Source organism: Protopterus annectens, chromosome 3.part1 (genome assembly GCF_019279795.1).
Source record: "Protopterus annectens isolate FY-2018-M chromosome 3.part1, PAN1.0, whole genome shotgun sequence".
In the NCBI taxonomy this organism is placed as follows: domain Eukaryota; kingdom Metazoa; phylum Chordata; order Ceratodontiformes; family Protopteridae; genus Protopterus; species Protopterus annectens.
In genome coordinates this window covers 974,330,583-974,351,106 of record NC_056732.1, presented here as the reverse complement: position 1 = coordinate 974,351,106, position 20,524 = coordinate 974,330,583, and the positions used below count along the sequence as shown (strand labels likewise).

Sequence of the window (20,524 nt, the reverse complement as noted above, 5' to 3'; positions counted from 1 at the left end):
TATATATATAATGTGTATGTATGTATGTGTATGTGTATATATATATATATATATATATATATATATATATATATCCACACGGTCATGTTGTAAGATGTTTTTTATTTGTGACATTTATTAATGTAAAAATAAAAATAAAAATTATTGAAAGAAAAAAAACTAATTTCTTTGCTAACTTTGGTAGCAATGTGGTAGTGTGATTGCTTGTCTGTGCAACTTGTATTATATTGGCAAGATAGACAACTTTTTTATTATAGGTAGATGCCTTAGCACTGGGCCATCGTGGTGGCTGCCAGGATGCCCAAATTAGCAAACATCTTAGAAACTGTGCTTCAGGTAACAGTGAAAGTCTCATGGCTGCCCACTTTGTTTATGTTCCACTGACTCATTAAAGTTTTTTTATATTAGCTAGGATTTCTTCTAATTCAAGATATTTAGTTACTTTATGTAGTTTCATGTTGGAAAAAAATGGATATATTTTGAAACTTAATACTGTTACTTTTGCTGGTTTTATAAATGCAGTTAATTTCATTTATGGCTCTCCTCTTGAAGAGCACATGTGCTCAAGGTGTCAGATTTGATGAGAATAAATCGTATTTGTGTGATCATTGCTCAATGTTCATCCAGTAAAAGTGTGTTGTATTGCAGTTTGAGCAGGGAAGAGTTTGTGTGTGCAGCTTAAGATGTTAAAAAGGGCAGCAAATTTCTTTAGAAACATTCGATAAATTTAGGTAATATTTTTTGAGAAAATTCTTTCTGTAGTTATGCCATTAAATAGATTGTTATGAAACCGTGAGAAGTGTCTGGGTTGGTCTGAGGAAGTAGCTATCATTGACTGTCTTATGAGATGCATATAAAATGCAATGTGAGATGAACATGCTCTGTGACCTAAATGCCTGAAATGGTTTTCATTCATGTTTCTAGTCAGTTTACAATTATGAGTTTAGTACATTTTTTTCTGTATGTATTCTTTTATATAAGATTATAACTATAATATTAGTGGATTTATGAAAAGTAAGTATGTTATGCTATAGTTTTGGAGAGATGTGGTAAGTCCCAGACTCCCTGTTTTCTTTCCTCTTTCTCCTGTACCTCTAAAGTCTACTTTCATTTTCAGCAACTTTAGATCTGCTTTGCTCTTGCTTTACTTGCTCTTTCTTCAATGGGATTATCACACTGGTTTTGCCATATAATCTTTAGGCTGTCTTGCTGCTCCACCTGACCTCAGGTTTCTTGTTTTAAATGTACAAGTAGTTAACATACTTGGAAAAGGATGATGCATGCTGTTGCAACCTCAGGATTTATATTTTAGGTTGCATTGACAAGCATGAAAAGCATTCTTGCAAATAGCCAGTTGATGTTGGTTTGCCAGATCGTGGTTTTAATCACATTGCCCATGGCACTCACTTCAGAAATTACCCACAAACTTGCTTTGTCAGGATGTACAAATTAAATTAACCTATCATTAGGTGAGGAATTTCAAGAATATTCAGAAATGTGAAGTGCAGTATAGGAATGTCAGAATAATTGTACTTTAGGCTAATCAACTTATATATAGTAATAATCATTAACTCTGTTTTCCGATTCAGGAGAATTCTGATTGACACAGGGGAACCAGCAATTCCAGAGTATATTAGCTGTTTGAAACAAGCACTGAATCAGTTCAACACCTGTCTTCAGGAAATTCTGGTGACACATTGGCACATTGATCATGTCGGAGGGGTAATGGATATATACAGAGAAATTCCAAGTGGTATGTAGTACGTTGTTGTTTACATATTTAGAAATTTCATGTGGTATATTGTGCTTTGTATTATGTCATAATTTTGAGTTTTATTTAATCAAAGGCTTTTGACAGGTTTTATGATGTTTAGCTTTATAGACTGGGTGTACAGGCATATGCTGCTGCATTTGTGTTATAAACTGTTGCTGAAAATCATATGCTGCTGCATTTGTGTTATAAACTGTTGCTGAAAATCAGCAGTGCAATAAAGCAATCACTTGAATCGGAAATACAGGATGACAGACACAGAAGTAAATAATTAAAAGTAAATAATTAATCAGTGAGGCATACCAAAATGTATATTATATGTTGATGAACAGCATATTTGTGGAAGTTAAACCTCAAGACAAAACAGCTGACCATTTTGCATACAATTATGACAATTTTCAGTTGTAAAATGGGCTTCCTGATTTTTATGATAGAGTGCTTCAATAACCTTACTAAGAACAACTAACAATGCTAAATTGTGTACTCCTCTTCTTAATACTATTTCTCTGATGTCTGACCTTCCCATCTTGCTGGAGACATCTATTCAAAGGTCCACTAAAACCCTTCACAGTAACATCTACCCCCTCATTAAAAGAAATTGGCAGTCAGTCTTATAATATGTTATTTCCCCAAGTTGCCCAAAATGGGTCTATATCATGTGAGCGAATCACACAAATTGCGAATGCTCATAATATTGAACGTACTGGACCTTGAAGTGCTTTTTCTGAGATCGCGGTATAGTGAAGATTGGGATATTTGCCCTTTCCTCACTGTAGTGCGATCTTGGAGTTGGAATATATATTTAGCAGGGGGGTGGGGGGCACAGCCCCCAACAATAAGTAGTTAGAGGTCCAGTACGTTCAATATTATGAGCATTCGCAATTTGTGCAATTCGCTCATATGATATAGACCCGCCCAAAACAGTGCTGTCTGTCCCACAGCAACTTTTACTGTTCCAGTTAAGCAGAAAGCAAAACAACCTTTCCATCAATTTCACATTTTTACGTACTGCAGATTTAACATCACACTTAGCTAACCTACTGGCACATAGCTATACTGAATCTAATCCAGCCCCACACCTTGTATCCACTGCTATCTGAGCCACCTGCCCAACTGACAGTCATCACTGACTCAAAAAAAAGCTCAGCTTAGTACTGGTAACATGCTATATAAACTTGACCAACTGCATTCTTTCTCAGCTGCTCACTTCCCAGATATACTAGCTGTTTCTGAGTACGTAAAACTTAGATATACCAGACCTAAGCATGTACATTCCTGTTTTCAAGTACCTTTCTAGTGCCAGGCTGAGAAGTAGAGCTGGCAGAAAACTCTTCTAATTAAATGCAACCACAAAGTTTGTCTCAAGTCACTGAACTCTTCATAAAATGACCACAACCATAACTGGTTAGCTGTCAATTTACCTTGCCCAAAATATTACTGCCTCACTTTAGTAGCAGCTTACCCCCCCCCCCCCCAAGTCATTCATAAACATTTTAATTTTAGGAGACATTAATGTGAACTTCATAAACTCCTTCAACTCAGAAATCCAAGACTTCCTTTTTAACCTAGGGGAATTCAACAAGTAAATGAATGGACACTCTCTTCAACCTAGTTATTAATAATAATCCCAACACTCTGTCAACCTATTTATTCCTTTTCCTCCAACAGTAATTGTTTCACTAAAATTAAAAAAAAATATTAATTTGGCACAAATTACCCTTCTCCAAAAGCAGAAGAAAAAACTTAAGCTCATCAGAATGTACTCAAAGAAAAATATGGTCCTCCATACTACCCATACAAGACTCAAAAGAAGTAGCAACTACTGTAACAGGCTATTTCTTCTCAGTACAGGACAAATGCTTTGATTAGATTTTTGAAGCCTGCATATTTTAAGAAAGTCTGTGTTGTACAAAAGAGCTTGAGAATCCATGCAAACTAAGAGATGATGCATGGCCCCAATGGAAAACTTCCCCTCAGATATTTTTGAAATGTTCACTGTGCTTAGAACATAAGCAACAAAAAAAAAGTGCTAGATCTCTGACACGGCAGAATATTAAAACTCTAAGTTGTTAATGTGCTGCTTCCTCTAGTCCAGCGTACAAGGTTTAGTTCCTTTTACCTACATTTGCTTGCTCTTTTAGTCCGTGAAAGTCAATTAATTAGTCAGTGCTCTCAGGTCACTCTTAAAAGTGGACACTTATTTGTCCAGTGGGTTTACACAGTTAAATGAATTAAAAAAAACTTCATACACGTTTCTTAATCCAAAATCCTGATAATTTAACAACTACCACCTGGAACATTAACAGCCTTCACAACTCTAAGTTTTAGTAGATTGACATTGTCATTCTCATTCTATTCTGGAACCACCACCACCACAATTCTACCCATATAAAAAGGTTAGATAAATTATGCCCAAATACACCATTTGGGGGGGGGGTTGACAGCCTTCACCCATCATTAATTAAACTTTGCAAAAGACATATCCTCAGACCCCTCAATCACTTTTATAACCTGTGCATCACTAAAAACATTGTGCCAACTGAATAGAAAGTAGCAGTTGTGAAAGTACCTGAACGTATCGAACCATCTAATGTAATTGATCTTAGGCCAATCTATATACTACTACTACTGGCAGAATATTTGAAAAAATAGTATACATAACAGCTGCCATTCATTCCTACCAAATTCTCTGTCAGCATCAAACTTTCTTCTGGTTGGCTGAAGTGTAATGGGTAGTACGTTATACCCTAACAGATAGTAAACTTCAAAGCACAGACAAGGGCTTGCTAGCAGCTATTCTTATCACCTTTACAAAGGCACTTAATCTAGTTGGCTAATCTCTCCTTTTACCATCCCTTGCTTGACAGAAATTAGTCCAGTGCAGTGCTTGGGACTTCCTACAAATTAGGCATTTTAAAATCCAAACTGGCAACTCCACTGCTCCAGTTATCAAGGGTATACAACAAGGCAACAAGGTTCTGTTCTTGTTTCCTATCTTGTATTAAGATTGGGACTATATCACGAAATCGAAGTTCCAAAATGTCGAACACCATAAGTTCGAATTTGGAAGATCGAATTTGGATAACACAGACACTTCAAAACAGCAAATTTTTTTTCCCAGGGAAAAATTTGCTGTTCTGAAAAATACACAACGCAATCACACCAAACACCTTCAAAACCTACACTAAACCCTAATATACACCACTATCTATGCACTGACCTTAACCCAGCCCTAAAGTCCGTCACTACCGCACACTTACCTGACCCGCGCCCTAACCCTAAAGTCCGTCAATACCCGTTCGTACACTTACCTTGACCCGGTCCGAAAATGCCAAAGCTGCAGAAACGGCCAACTGAATTCTTTCCCTGGGAAAGAATTTGGGTTTCCGCGGCTTCGACATTCTCAACTTTCGACTTACCAGGTTCGGCCTTCCGGTATTTGGCGTTCACAGCATTGGATTTTGTGATATAGACCCTTAAGATTATATTCCCTCCCATCCTTCAAAACCATTTTGAAAGACTTCCTAGCCAAAAAGTTGGTGCTGTTCTTGCAACAACACTAGGCTACATTATATCCCTAAATGCAAACAAAGACCTATTCATTCCTTACACCTGTTTCCTTTCCCTTCTTCACTCAATTCCTTACTTCTATGAATTTCTCTTCATTGGCTTTCTCTCTAAATATACCATAAGCCTGTTTTCTGTAACTTCATATTGCAGTTCCTGTTTGTATTATAGTAACTTACCTTTAATTTAATTTATCTATAAATTTTATTTACATACTAAATCATCATCATATAACTTGTATCTGTTCTTAGCCAATGTTTTCTTACCATGTCTAATTTGGTATAATTATTTAAACTGTAGTTGTTTTTTATATTATTTTTAAAGATTGTAATATTATTGTTCTTAAAATGTCTAGTAGTACTTCAGAGCTTTTTTCCCAAGGTCTCTGCAGAAAATGGGCTGCTACCCAGTCGGACTTTCCCGGTCATCAAATGTCAATAAATAAGTAAATAATAAATTAATAAGCTGTCCTGTAATCTCCCCTGCATTCAAGTTCTTCTACATGCAGATGATGTAGTCTTATAAAAAAACAAACGTCTTTCCCAACAAAATAAAAACTAAAATAGAACAATACCCATCACAACTCTTACATTAAACACAGCAGTATAATATCTCAAAAATATGCATATCTAAAAAAATACGTATATGCCATTTGCGATATCCAAAAGTTCTTCTATCCCCCACCAAAAAAATGGTGCATTGTATACATAAAAACAAAAATTGCAACAGTGCAGAAACAATACATATATATTGTCATATGGCTTGATCAAACTGCCAAATTTCAACATCACTTTCAGGTAGGTCACTAAAGCCAAGTTTAACAAGCTCAGTTTCTGTTTCAAAACATTTCTCACTTTCCCTCCTTGCAGGAAGTGCACTTGGTACTTTTCACAGTAATTCATTATAATTATTTGGCATCCCTTGTTAGGTACTTAAGACATATTGTATAGTGACCTGCAGTGTTGTGCCTGTGTACTTGGTGTTGCCTTTCAGACTTTATAGATATGGAGAAGTCAACTAGTTTTAAAAATTGTATAGTTTGTGGTCACAAGATGTATCTTTGGGATCTCTAAGATCTTTGGTGTGTGTGGGAGTCTCATATTTATCTACTTCCTGTGACATTTGTGCTGCCTTTGGACCCAGGGTTTGGCAGACCACTGAAATAAAGCAAATAACATTGTGTGACTGTGCACCCTCAAATAAAAACTCCATACCATTCCAACAGCTCACATAGTGCTGAAAACTATCACTGGGCACTGATCGCTGTGTAGAACTCAGTTGGGTATACAGTAAATCACAATAAACACCCTCCAAAGAAGTGTACAATAATAAGTCCAAATGCAGCAACAAGAGAACAAGTACGTAAAGTGAAATAAGAGAATTTATTTAAAGTAATCAAAACAATAAAACAGTTAAGTGCATTCATCCTTTATACTCACGACTTGTTCAGAGCCATTTATTCCCATTTAAATAACCAAATACAAAGTCACACGATTGCTATCAAGTACGTAGGATAAAATGAAATCAATTAAGTAAATTAAAAAAAAAACAAATGCCCTAAAAAGTTTTGTACAGCCATATGTTGAGTAAAACCTTCCTAGTTCAAAAAATAAGCATAAAACCCCTAGTAAGGTATAAAAAATACACATGAATACTGAAAACAGCACAAGGAGGAAAAGGTGTCTTGCAAAAATGTACCAAACGTCCAACTAAGCAGACCGAGGCACCTGGAAGGTTAGTGTACAAAAATCACCCCACGTCGTGCAAGTAGACCAGTTTATTCAAACACATAAATGCAGAAAAAATATTACCCTTAACTAAGTCACCGCGTTTTCGTCCCTACCACACAGGACTTCATCAGATAATACCAAACCAGAAGAGTTAGCTCTATTTAAACCCATCCCAGTTGTTTTAATGACTTAATTAAATGCAAATTAATTAATCATTCAACTACAACATTTGCTAGTCCCTACATTGTATGCCAAAAAAAATTAATGCAGAAAAAAAACATTTTGTAAAATCAGTATGAAGTGTTAGAACCATAGTCTTAACAAATATAAAATGTGATATGTATAAAGTGTGTGAACACAGAAAACCTCATAAAACCTTTTTGTCACTTTGGACATACAGGACTTATTCAACGTTATACCCCACAAACTAGGGTAGATTGGTATGAAGAGGCCCTGCGTAGTAGTTGGGGGTGGGGGGTTTGACGAGGATGCACTAACGGTCATTTTGGACCTGATGGAGAATGTTGCTTAAATACAACTTGCTTTTTTTTGAAGGTGAATTCTTCAACCAGTCTAGTGAGGTAGCCATGGGGGCATGTTGTGCCCCCAATGTATGCAAATTTGATTCTATCCACTTGGGAGGAAAGGTTTGTGTTTCACTCGGACTATGTCCAACATTGGAACTATTACAGACGTTATTTGGATGACATCTGTATTTTTTGGACCTGGACTGAGGAATTACTTTATGAGTTTATTGATTATTTAAATGTTACCATTGAATTCCTAAGGTTCACCCATAACATTTCTGGTGAGAAATTAGAGTATCTGGATGTGTTGTTGGAAACAATTCCCGAGTCTAGAACATTTAAGTCAAAGTGTTCAGGAAAAGTACATTCTCTAACTCCTATTTATTTTTTACTAGCGCCCACCCTTTCAGGCAGAAAAAAGGGGATTTTGAAGGGTCAACTAATTAGGAGTTGTAGAATTACCACTTTGGACCTTGATTATGTGACAGAGAGCTTAAGGGTAAAAGACATGTTTTTAGAGAGGAAATACCCTATTGAGCTGATCAAAGAAATTATGGATGAGGTCCAGCAGGAAAGAAGGGGAAGGTTTGCACCCATATTGGGTGTCCCTGAACACATTAGTACTGGCAGGGACCCACACACTAATACAGAGACTAATTGGAGTAGTAACTTGGTTCTGAACTTTAACAGAGATGCACCCATAATTAAGAACATTATCACCAGTAATTGGAACAGGTTCGGGAACTATTCAGATTTAGACAAATTATTTAAGGACCCCCTTAGAATCACCTACAGGAAGGGTGGAAACATTAAGGAGATGTTGGATGGCCATAAAAAGAAATCTAAGAGACAAAGATAGGGAACTTTTAAGTGTGGCTCTTGCTCCCAATGTTCACACATCATACAGGGGGATTAAGTTTTTCTAAAAGAGAGAAACCTAGAACTTAGGACTAATGCCTATTCAAACTGTGACACTATAGGGGTGATTTATATCCCTATTTGTAAAGAATGTGGTGCTTTCTACATTGGAAAAACCACTAGGAAGTGTAAAAGGCATATTTACGGACATCTCAATGATGTAAGGAAACATGACGAAAACAATGCCCTGTATAAACACAGTTTAACTTGTAGCATGGCATCTTTTGGTTTCTATGTGTTAGAAAAAGTAGACTTTGACCCTAGGGGAGGTCCTTGGGAAACAAGAATAGAATTCTGAGAGCTGTTCTGGCAGTTAAAATTGGAAGCGAACAAGCTTCCAGGTCTTAATGAGCACATTTCTTTGGCTTCAGTGCTTAAATTCCAATCTGCCAAACTTTGAATTTATTATGTGTGTATGTGGGGGGGGTTATGGTTGTTTTTAGGTTTTGTGTGTTCACACACTTTATACATGTTACATTTTATATTTAATTAGTTAAGAATATGGTTCTAACACTTCATACTGATTTTACAAAATTTTTTTTCTACATTAATTTTTTTGGCATACAGTTTAGGGGCTAGCAAATGTTGTGGTTGATATAGTAACTTGCATTTAATTAAGTCATTAAAACAACTGGGATGGGTTTAAGTAGAGCTAACCCTTCTGGTTTGGTATTATCTATGAAGTCCTGTGTGATAGGGACGAACACGCGGTGACTTAGTTAAGCGTTATGTATTTGAATAAACTGGGCTACTTGCATGACGTGGAGTGATTTTTGTACACTAGCCTTCCAGGTGCCTTGGTCTGCTTAGTTGGACATATGAATACTGCTTATATAAAGTACCCGTGTGTGTGTGTGCAAGTATGTATGTGTGTGTGTGTGTGTGTGTGTGTGTGTGTGTGTGTGTGTGTGTGTGTGTGTGTGTATAAATATATATATATCTAATTCATATAATCAAACATTTAAATGCCCGACATTCATATGGCCGAGACCATATGATCAAACATTTGAATGTTTGAAAATATGAAGTTAAAAAAATAAACACACAAAAAAACACTGTACACATTGCTTGCCAGGGGGGGGGGGCAAGCCCCCTTGCACACCACACCCCCTGCTACTTAAATAGTTTCATTCCGAGATCGCACTTCAGTGCAGGAAAGGGGAATCTCCCGGTTCCGCTATTTCGAGATCTCTGCTATTCACTGTCAGCGTTTCAAAAGTTCGATCGTATGGTGTTCGCCATATGAATTTCAATCTTTTGAAAGTTCTAACAAATGAAGGAGACCCATATATATATATATATATATATATATATATATATAGAATAAAATAATTCCAAGTAAAATTTGTATATTGATTAATGTTGAGCAGCTCTGTGCTGTAAAACTGGTACATTTGAAATATGTTAATTCGGGTCTATATTATATTGCCGAAATGGCATTACAGCGAATGCCGTTTCAATGATAAATATAGAGCGAAATCCAGAAACAGCGAAACCCCAGGTCACTGATTTTTAGACCAACAACAACACACCAGTAAAAACATTTCAGAGTGGGGGGTTTTGCCCCCCTAACTAAATATACCAACTCCGAGATCACACTACATTGGGGTAAAGGGCAATGTCATGGCTCAAGCCAAGTGATTTTTTTTCCCTAGGAAAGAAATCGCTGACCTGAGCTTTCACTGTTTTGTGATTTCACTCTATATTTGTCGTCAAAATGGCATTCGCTGTAATGATGTTCTGACAATATAATATAGACCAGTTCTTTCAATCCCTTGTCACTCCTTTAATATCCACTGGCTCAGTTTTAATAATACCAAAAAGAAACTTTGTGAAGTTATCACATATAAGGGCATGTGTGTATAAAGAATTATTTCTGTTTCCTTTAGTAATGGCATATAAATGCTTGTATATCCTTTTTCAAAACTGTCACTCAATTTTCTCTATATAGAAACAAGAACAATTTTCACACACAGCTATGTCAATCACCCTTTTACTGGCACAGTTACCATTACCCGGTTTTATTCTATATGGAGTGTTCCCCACCATTACTTCTGTTTTTTTTTAAACTGTAACTGCACGGTGACAGGAGCCACACTTTCCAGTGCCCTTTTGTGTTCCCTTTGAAGTAATATGATAACTTTCAAACAACTGCTTTAGGGTTTTCCCCATTTTAAACAGAAATGAAGGAGTCATTCCCCACGGTGTTATAGACGGAATCATCATTCATAAAATGCTCCAATTTCTAATAAAGATGTCTTTAATATTTTTTACAAGTCCACTGTATGTAATAACTAGTGAATGTGAAAAAATAGGGTTAGATACTTTGCTGGGACAAACAAGCCCAATGTCGCTACCTGGTTGTGTCAGGGTATCTTATCCAAGCAGTGGTATAAATTTAATACTCCAATTTTTTTAACTTCACAACTAATACATTTTGACATTTCAGACAGATAGCCTGTTTCTAAAAACATTTTGATTACGAAGTCTACCTCCTTCTCAAAGTAATCAAAATTAGAGCACATACAAGCTGCCCTTTAAACACATTTTGATAGTCAAGGTAACTGTTTGAAATGGTGTGTTTTCTATAGATTTTGGACACAAAACAACCTTGTAAGGTCTCTTTAAAAATAAAGTCAACAGAGCAAGTGACTAGGGAGTAAGTGCTCTGATGCTAAAAAACAAAGATAAACCCAAACAGAAAGCTCAGAAACACTCCAAGGCTGTAGATGTAAATAAAGCTCAGAAACACTCCAAGGCTGTAGATGTAAATAAAGTTCTCAGATAAAAACAGTTCCAAGTAGTAAACTCAAACAAATCCAATGGACGAAGTTTGAAATAAAGATAGATTTATTGTGCAGAGTTAGGTTAGAGCTTTCACCCTGATGGGCTTCCTCAGACCTTTAATACATAAAAAAAAGGGGACACAAAGAATATATATTCACCTAGATATGACATCACTGCCTACAATTAATCTATTTAAAAACTAAACAGAAAAAATCTTCTCATAAACATGCCCTAAAAATAAAAACATACATAAATGCATTCATGAATACAAAAATGTAAACATAAGTAAAAATACATACTTGAATTCGGGTAGCTCAGCATCCGGCCAGTATAGCAAAGCCTTGGATCTTGCATGTGCAGTACATCACATGTGTGCTCCTTGTACAGGATGTAGGGCATAAAGGTGAAGTACAAATGCATTTACCCAGAACTTCTTTGCTAATAATACAAATACCATCCTTGCTCATTGATCTGAAAGCCCTTTTGCTGTGCTGAATACCTAGCTGTCAGATAAGAACACAGTTTGGATCTTTTTTCCTTTTTCTTTGGTCTTTTTCTGTTTTGGTTACCTAGAATTTGTCATCCAAGAAGGGAAAATGTCAATGTGAAAGGCAGATTCCCCATAAGGGTCACCACAAACAGTGTCATTTTTGTCTGGGTGCTTCCCATGACCATATGTCCTTTAGCATTTGCAAAGCGTTTGTACCCAAGAGTCTTAGAAGTTGGTTGTCTTCCCTGACCATCTGTCTTGAGAACTAGAGGCTTAAACTGTTAACCCAAGATAGCATGGTGGAATCTTCTACCGCCAGGTCCCATTAAACAAGAAGAAGGCCAAGAAATTTCAGCAGGATTCTTTGTCTGTGCAGTCTCCACTGGACATCTGTCTAGAAGTGGGTGAAAGCTCTGTAGGCCGTCTGGTGTCCACATCAGATTCCTGTGCTTTGACTGTGTCAGAGTCCGGTATGCATCTTTCCTTTCACACTGCCTATTTGGCTTTGCAGAATCTGCTCCAGATGTTGAAGGGGAACCACGGTTGATCATCTCGGAGGGCCCTAGATAGATTCCACAGATTCTGGTCAGGGAGGAGGTTCCAGGTACTCTTACTGAATCTCAACAAGGATCATAACCTCTCATCTTTGTTAGGACTGCTGTCTATACCAAGAAAAAGCAGAAGAATTAGTAGCATACTGCTGTACTCCCTAAGGATCCTCAGAGGGAATGGCAGGGGTTTACTCAAGGCCTGTTTAAGGCCTTAATGGCCCTGAAGCCTCCCCAGGGTTTATATGCCTGCCTCCCTTGGACTTCTACTCCTTCCAAGTGGACTAGGGAACCCATTTCCTCAGATGAAGGCTCAGAGTCTGATGATGAGTCCCTATACTACTCTTCCCAGATGTCATCACCTTTGGCTTATGGTTCTGATGAACTGGGAGTCCTGAGTCTCCATTTCTTACACACCTTTACAACTGCTGCTTAGTTTCCTGATTCCCAGCCTTCTGCTCCAAAGAATCCTGACACATTCTATAAGGTTCCTGAGTATTGTAAATTCTTATTTAAAATGTTCTTCTGCTGACCCTGCTGAGGTGTCAGTCTCCTGTGCCAAGCCTTCTGAACTTTTGCTCTCTTCCAAGCTTCTGCCTTCAGATAAAGATAGTAAGGCAATAGAGAGAATTGGTAAAAAGGATTATACTGCTTCTATTTTGGCCTTTCGGGCCATCAGTTATCAGACCCTCATTACCAGATATGCTCTGGCCACAATTGCCCAGGCTTGTCAGGTTATTTCTGCTCTCCCTGATTCTGAAGTTTAATCTTCTTCTCTTTCTATTTTAGTTTCTACCTCTCATGTGCCTTGTCATTCTATCAAGTGTAGCCATGATGCTGCTGATGCATCTTCCAGAGCTGCTGCCTTTGAGTCTGTCATGAGGCATCATTCTTGGCTTTGCCTGCAACCATTATCTGAAGACATTAAGGCCAAGTTGCTGCATTGTTCTTTTGGTAATAAAAATCTCTTTGAGACTGCTGCCACTGATTTGTTTAAGTCTCTTCAGGAAAATGGTAAGGCTTTACAGGATCTTAAAAATATTTTTGCATCCCCTATCCATAATTTCTAAAGAAACTATCCTATTAGGTCTGCTTTTGTTCGCAGGCAGCCTTGTCAGGTCGCCAAAGACAGGAAAAGTGGTAGGTGAGCTCCTCCTACCAAGTCTTCTCAGACTCATTTGGCTCAGAAACCTCTTTTATCTGACAAGCTTGCTTCCCTTTGACTTCTTGTCCCTCACCATCCCTTGGTCAGGTTCCTTTGTCCCTTTGGCTGTCCCTGTTTCTTCCAAACAGGCATATCATCACCTTGGATTCTTGGGTTCTATCATCCGCCTGGGTTACTTCGTGATGTGGAAGTCTCTTCCTCCTTTTTGAGGGATTTCCCAACCTCCTTTGGAACAACTTCTTCATTTCTCAGAGGTCCTTGGGTGACTTCTTGCCCCTCACCATCCCTCGGCCAGGTTCCTTTGTCCCTTTGGCTGTCCCTGTTTCTTCCAAACTGGCATATCATCACCTTGGATTCTTGGGTTCTGTCTGTCATCCGCCTGGGTTACTTCATGGTGTGGAAGTCTCTTCCTCCTTTTTGAGGGGTTTCCCAACCTCCTTTGGAATAACTTCTTCATTTCTCAGAGGTCCTTGGGTACCTGTTGGACCAGGGAACTATTCAACCTCTACCTCCTTCACAAGCAGAAAAGGGATTTTACTCCAGGATGTTCCTGGTCCCTCAAAAGGAGGGCGCTTGGAGACCTATTTTGGATCTCCACTTGCTCAACACCTTTCTCAGGATTCCTTCTTTTTGGATGCATACTCTTCAAACCCTGTTTCTTCTTGTTCTTCCCTAGGCTTTTCTGGTGTCCTTGGATTTGAAGGATGCTTACCTTCATATTCCTATTCACCCGCTTTTTAGGAAATGTTTATGTTTCTCTCTCTCATTTTCAATTCACAGCTTTGCTTTGGCCTCTCTGCTGCCTGTAAGCTATTCACAAAATGTCTAGTGCCTGTGATTGCTTTTTGCACCCCCCCCCCAAGTCATTCAGATTTTTCCTTGTCTAGACAACCTTTTGCCTCAGGAGCCTTCTCCCAGTCACCTGTTACAGGCTCTGGAGTTCACCATATCACTCCACCAAACTCTGGGCTTCACTTTCAGTTTTCAAAAGTCTGTCCTGATTCTCTCTCAGGACCATGTGTATCTGGCTTGCAGGATTCAGACTATGCTAATATTGGCCTCTCGCCTACCTCCAAAAGTTCTGTCCTTGACAGCTTTCTTTCAGTCTCCTCTTCCTCTGCCTGCTGTTCCAGCCGGGGAGTTTCTTCTTCCTGGGATTCATGGCCTCTTAAATTCCAATGCTTCCTCTTGCCAGACTGCACATGCGAAAGCTTCAGTGGTATCTCAAGTCAGTTTGGCTTCAGCATTGCCATACTCTAGATTTCAGTTGGAAATCTGAGTTGTAGATTTAGCAATTTTCCCTCAACCCAGGCCTGCCCTTTCAGACTCCGGTTCCTTCTCAAGAACTATTCACCAATGCTTCAGACATGGGGTGGGGGGCTTCCTGTGATCATCTGACAATTCAGGGCATTTGCCAACCCCCCCTCCCCCCATCAGAGGCCAGATCATATCAACATTAAAGAGATGAGAGCTCTGATTCTGGCCCTTCAGGCTTTTCACCCCATGTTCTCTTTAGACCCTCTGAAGGTTTACACTGACAACACAACAGTGATGCGGTATGTCATCAAGCAGGGGGGAGCAGTCTTATGTTCTCTGCAGGTTAGATCTTCAGGCTTAGGATCTGGCTGTCTTTGGGCAGTATATTTTCCCTCAGAGGCCAGTTTCGTGGCAGACATCTTGAGCAGATCCAAAACACAGACTCACAAATGGATGCTTCACAGAGATATGTTTCTGGACATAGTCCATCTGTGAAGTATTCTTAACATAGATCTTTTTCCCAGTCCCTCTGAATAGGCATTTCCTTCTTTAATGTTCAGAGTGCTATGCCATGTGGCATAGAAGATGGACACACATTCTTTTCATTGGAAGGGGATGTTTCTCTATGCTTTCATTCCCCTCCCCTTCCTCTACTTCAAAGAGTCCTGCAGAAGATTCAGCTGGACTCCCCAAACAATCTTGTTAGTGACTCCCTTTTGGCCAAGACAAGCCAAGACAACACTTATTTCCATCTTAATCATCTGGCCAGGGGCAATCATCACAAGTTACCTCACCAGTTGGACCTCCTGACACAGGACAAGCGGTCACTCATCCATTCTCACTTGTCCACTCTCCAACTGACACTGTGGGTGATAGGGTTTTGATCCCTTTTAGGCAGCTGTTTTCTGAGGACATGCTCAGGGTTTTTCAGGAGGTAAGAAAACCTACAACCAGGAAGTCTTATATGTACAAATTGAAGATATTTTCTGTCTGGTGCTATGCTCTTAACCAAAATCCGTTTTCAATGGGGGTCCCTCTGGTTCTCTCCTATTTGTGTGAGTTGCTCCAGTGTGGCTTGCCCTATTCTGTAAAGGCCCATTCGTCAGCTATTTTTGCCTGTCTGCACTTGAATCCTCCTTTGGATTCTCGCTTTCAGCTCATACAGTTTCTTCAAGACATTATGTATCTTAGGTTCCCAGGAAGCCTATTCCTCCTCTATGGGACCTTAGTTTTGTTTTAGCAAAACTGACCAAGGCTTCTTTGAGCCTGCAAGTTCAGCTTCTGTGCAACATTGTACCTAGAAGACTGTCTTATTACTTGTTCTTATTTCTGCTCTGAGGATTTCTGAGCTTCAGGTCATTATGGCCATTCCTTCATTTTTAGTTTTTCACAGGGACAGGGTGTCCCTTTGTAATAATCCTTCTTTTATGCCCAAGATGGTCAATGAGTTGTCCTTGAAACAGGCAGTTCAACAAATTTGCTTTTTTGCCTTCTCCTCCTTCTGCTGATGAGAGAGTCCTACATACCTTGGATTTGCAGAGACAGCTTGAGTATTATTTGGGTAAAACTAAGGCCATTAGTAAGTCTGATCAGCTTTTTGTTTTTTTTCCATCCCAGGACATTGACTTTGGCTGTTTTTGAAGCAAACCATCTCCTCCTGAATTTTTAAGGCCGTTTATTTTTGATATTTTCATGGTAAATGTCTGTCTACTTCTGTTAGTGCTCACTCCGCTAGGGTGTTGCCTCTTTTGGTGCTTTATTCAAGGGTTGGACACCAATTCCATCCTCGAAGCTGCTACTTGGTCTTCAGTGCATACCTTTTCTAAGCATTATAAATTGGATATGATTTCTATGGCCAGAACCATTTTGCATGGGTTTTTTGAGGGCTCTACCCAGCCTACCACCTCTCAGTCCTTTTCTTCAGCTTTTGTACTCTCCCTACTGTGAAGAATACTGCAACAAGTGATATAGAAGGACACAGTATTGTTGTATAAAACCTTACCATAACAGTAGATGTCCTTCTCTTCACTGTTGCAGTATTTGTTCCCTCCCTCCAACCCCCTTTTTTCTTTTGTATTTTGTTTTGCTTCTCCTCCTGGCAGAGGGTCTCTCTTTTCCAGCTGCAGTTTCACCTGGATATACATGGCCTTTTTTGTCCTATGGAGACTTCTCTGTTCTAGGGCAATTCACTTCTGGGTAACTGTGTCCATACATCACCTTTATGCCCTATGTCTTGTACAAAGAATGTACATGTGACGCACAGCGCAAGGCTTTGATATACTGGACGGACGTTGGGCTATCCCTGGCATTAGATCTATACTGTGAAGAATACTGCAACAGTGAAGAGAAGAACATGTACTGTTATGGTAAGATTTTTACACAATTGTACTGTCATGAGGAAGCAGTCTCTTCCTTCCTTGTTGGATTCCGGGATAGTTCACTAGCTTATCAAGATTATGTAAAGCCTTCTTCAAAGACACCTTCCTTTTGCAATGTCAGATTAAGGACTAAGTACCAGCTTGGGATTTGAATTTCATTATAGAAGCCCTGTCTAAATGTCCCTTTAGCCTGCAGACTGCCTGCTTAAAGTTCCTGTCCAGGTAGACTATCTTCCTAGTTGCTATCACCTCATTCCTTGAAGGCTGTTTGCTGAGGTAGCAGAAGCACCATTAAAAGTTGGAGTTTGCTTCCAGTGACTGCCTCCTAAGTGTATTTTTTGCTATCACCTCAGCCAAAAGAATTCTGGAACTTCATGATCTGCCTTCAGCATCTCCTTGTATTGTTTTTTCACAAGGATAGTGTTGCCTTAAAGACTAATCCCTCCTTGCAAAGGTGTCTTAAGAGACTAATCCTTCCCATCCTATCCACCTACGAGTATTGTTTCCTATCAGAACAAACCTTGGTAAACTGCCTAATGGGGTGTTTAGAAGCAAGGTAGATGCTCCTGAACGAAACGATGTGAAGTTTTATCTCCTATCCATGGATGCACCTGCATTGTTTCAAGTTTCCTCCTTGTGCTCAGTTAAATAAAGACTCATGCTCAGTTCTCCTCAAGTTGAAGAACTTTATTGTAGATGAGCGCTGATTAGATGACCTTGTCAACAATGTTACCACAGGGCTATTTATTTACAATTATGTGGGCAGGATCTGTCTGCCAATAAAGTTTTTCAACCTGAAAAGAACTGAGTACGATTCCTGCTTCAACTCAACACAGGGAGGAGATTGGACACAATGCAGCTGCACCCATGGATTGGAGACAGAATTTCATATTCTTCCTTTCTGGAGTAATCTACCTTGCTTCTGCACCCCTCATTAGGCAATCTGCAGAGGTTTCAGTGGCGTTTGCCTCAGCACCAGATGATTAGGTAGCTGAGTAATTACTTGTCACTACAGGACTGGGCAGCACCCCTCGGATTTCATAACTATCAAAACAAAGGGAAATACATTCTACACACCTTGGACGCTCACAGGCAGCTTAATTTCTGCCTCCATAAAACAACCTCATTTAGGAAAGATGAACAACTGTTTGTATCTTTTGCTCAGAACAAATTGGGTAAGAAAGTATCCAAAATTTTGCTAACAATATGATTGTGTTTCCTTTGTGTGTTCAGTCTATAACAAAGTATTGGCTACCAAGCTCGGAGCTCACTCTTTCAGAGCCATTGCATCTTCTACAGTCTTTTTCAGGTCACATTCCTTGATGACATTTGTCAAGCAGCAACTTGGTCCTCTTCGCATACCTTCATTAAGCACTAGAAATTAGACTGCTCTTCAAGAGCCAGAGCCAAGGGTCAGAAGAGAGGAAAGATGTGGTTCTGGAAATCCCAGGGAACTTCGCCTGACACACGTGGAAATTTTTCCCCCAGGGGCAGAGGGGGAGATAACAATGGAAGACGCTGGTCTCACGGCAGGGGGGGTTCACAGAATCAGGGTGACAGAGATACCTTCTCTGGTAGGCCCTTCCAGTGCTCCTGAAGGGAGGTCCAACTGTCCAACTCCGGAGACAGTTGGGGGGAGATTATCCTTGTACCCAAAAGCCTGGCAGATGATCACAGAAGATACATGGGTACTATCGATAATATCTGGAGGTTACAATATCCCCTTCTCCCAGCTTCCCCTGTCAAAAAGACAACACTCTATCCCAGATGTTCCACCCAATCTTGGGGATCAAGCAAACCTAGAGGTTCAAAGGTTGCTACGAAAAAGAGTCATCCAGGAAGTCCCTGCAGACCAAATCGGATCCAGAACTTACTCAAGGTTCTTTTTAGTTCCAAAGAAAACAGGGGACTGGAGACCCATATTGGATCTCAGCAGGCTGAACAAATCAGTCAAGAAAACAAAGTTCCAGATGGTAACACTGCAGTCCATTCTTCCCTTTGTGGAACAAAACAATTGGATGTACTTTATTGATCTCCAGGATGCGTAATACCACATAAAAATGGACAGACGGTGAAGGAGATATCTACGCTTCCAGCTGGGAGCCAGTCACTATCATTTCAGAGCTCTGCCCTTTGGTCTCACCACAGCCCCAAGGTTGTTCACCAAATGCATGGCAGCAGTTACGGCTCACCTGAGGCATCTAGGATTCCGGGTGTTTCCATATCTAGACTACTGTCTCTTTACTGCCATCACCAAGCATCAGTTAATCAAGGCAAGGAAATCCACAGTTCGCTGCTGTTCTCAACTAGGGATCACCATAAACTATGAAAAGTCTGCCTTGTTGCCTTGTCAGTATATTACCTTTATAGGGGCAGATTTAGACACAATGGCCATGATAGCAAAGCTGCCTCAAGAAAGAGTATTAACAGTCCATCACCAAGTTGCAGTGCTGTTGACAAAAAAGAGAATTCAGGCAAGATTTGTCCTCAAGGTTCTGGGTTCTGTGGCAGCGGCAATCACTCTGGTCCCTATGCCTCGCTTCCACATGAGAATTCTGCAGTGGGTCCTCTTTGCACAGTGGTCATTCCAGGATTTACCCAGGTCACATCAGATTCTGATCACGGAATCCTCCAAAAAGGATCTGGAGTGGTGGCTTCACTCCCCTATGGTAACAATAGGCAGACCATTACTACCCCCCCCCCCAACCTGTAGCCCCATTGCCCACGGACGCTTCCCAGATGGGGGGGGGGGCATTATCTGTGACAGACTGTTCAAGGGACTTGGCAGAAACACGAGTACCACTTCCACATCAGTGTCCTGCAGATGAGAGTGGTGCTTCTGGCATTGCAAGAATTTCAGGACTCTCTGCCTACAGGGACTATAGCAACTGAGACAGATAATATGTTGGTAGTATGGTACATCAACAAACAGGGTGGAACCAGGTCTTATCCCTTGTGTTGAGAGGCTCTATGAGTTTGGCAATAGGTGATGTCTTTCCAGCTCTTTCTGATTGCAATGCACATCCCGGGGAAATCCAACGTGATAGCGGACAAGCTCAGCCGGGCTATTCTGATGCCTCATGAGTGGTCCCTGAAGCAAGCAGTTGTGGACTTGATTTTTCGTAAATGGGGCCAGCCATGCTGCGATCTGTTTGCACCCCCCCCCCAACAACAAATGCAGCAGCTACTTTGCCCTAGTCCCACCACCAGGACAGTCACCCAGGGATGCACTTGTACTGCTTTACGCCTTTCCACCCTTTTTCCCTGATCACCAAGGTTCTTCAGAAAGCACAGTGGTTGGGTTGCAAGTTAATCCACATTGTGCCTTACTGGCCTCATCAGATATGGTTCCCATTCCTTTGGCCTCACCTGCAGGGGGTGCCTTG

At 39.9% G+C, this 20,524-nt stretch overlaps 1 protein-coding gene across 2 annotated transcripts in view; it reads left to right on the top strand.

The window, feature by feature from the left end:
• LACTB2 (lactamase beta 2) overlaps nt 1-20,524 on the top strand; it is a 736,830-nt gene that overhangs the window by 171,827 nt on the left and 544,479 nt on the right. For both annotated transcript variants that reach the window (XM_044067148.1, XM_044067149.1), the window contains exon 3: nt 1,590-1,753. In XM_044067148.1, coding sequence (XP_043923083.1) covers nt 1,590-1,753 — 164 coding nt within the window. The remainder of the gene's footprint in view (nt 1-1,589; nt 1,754-20,524) is intronic.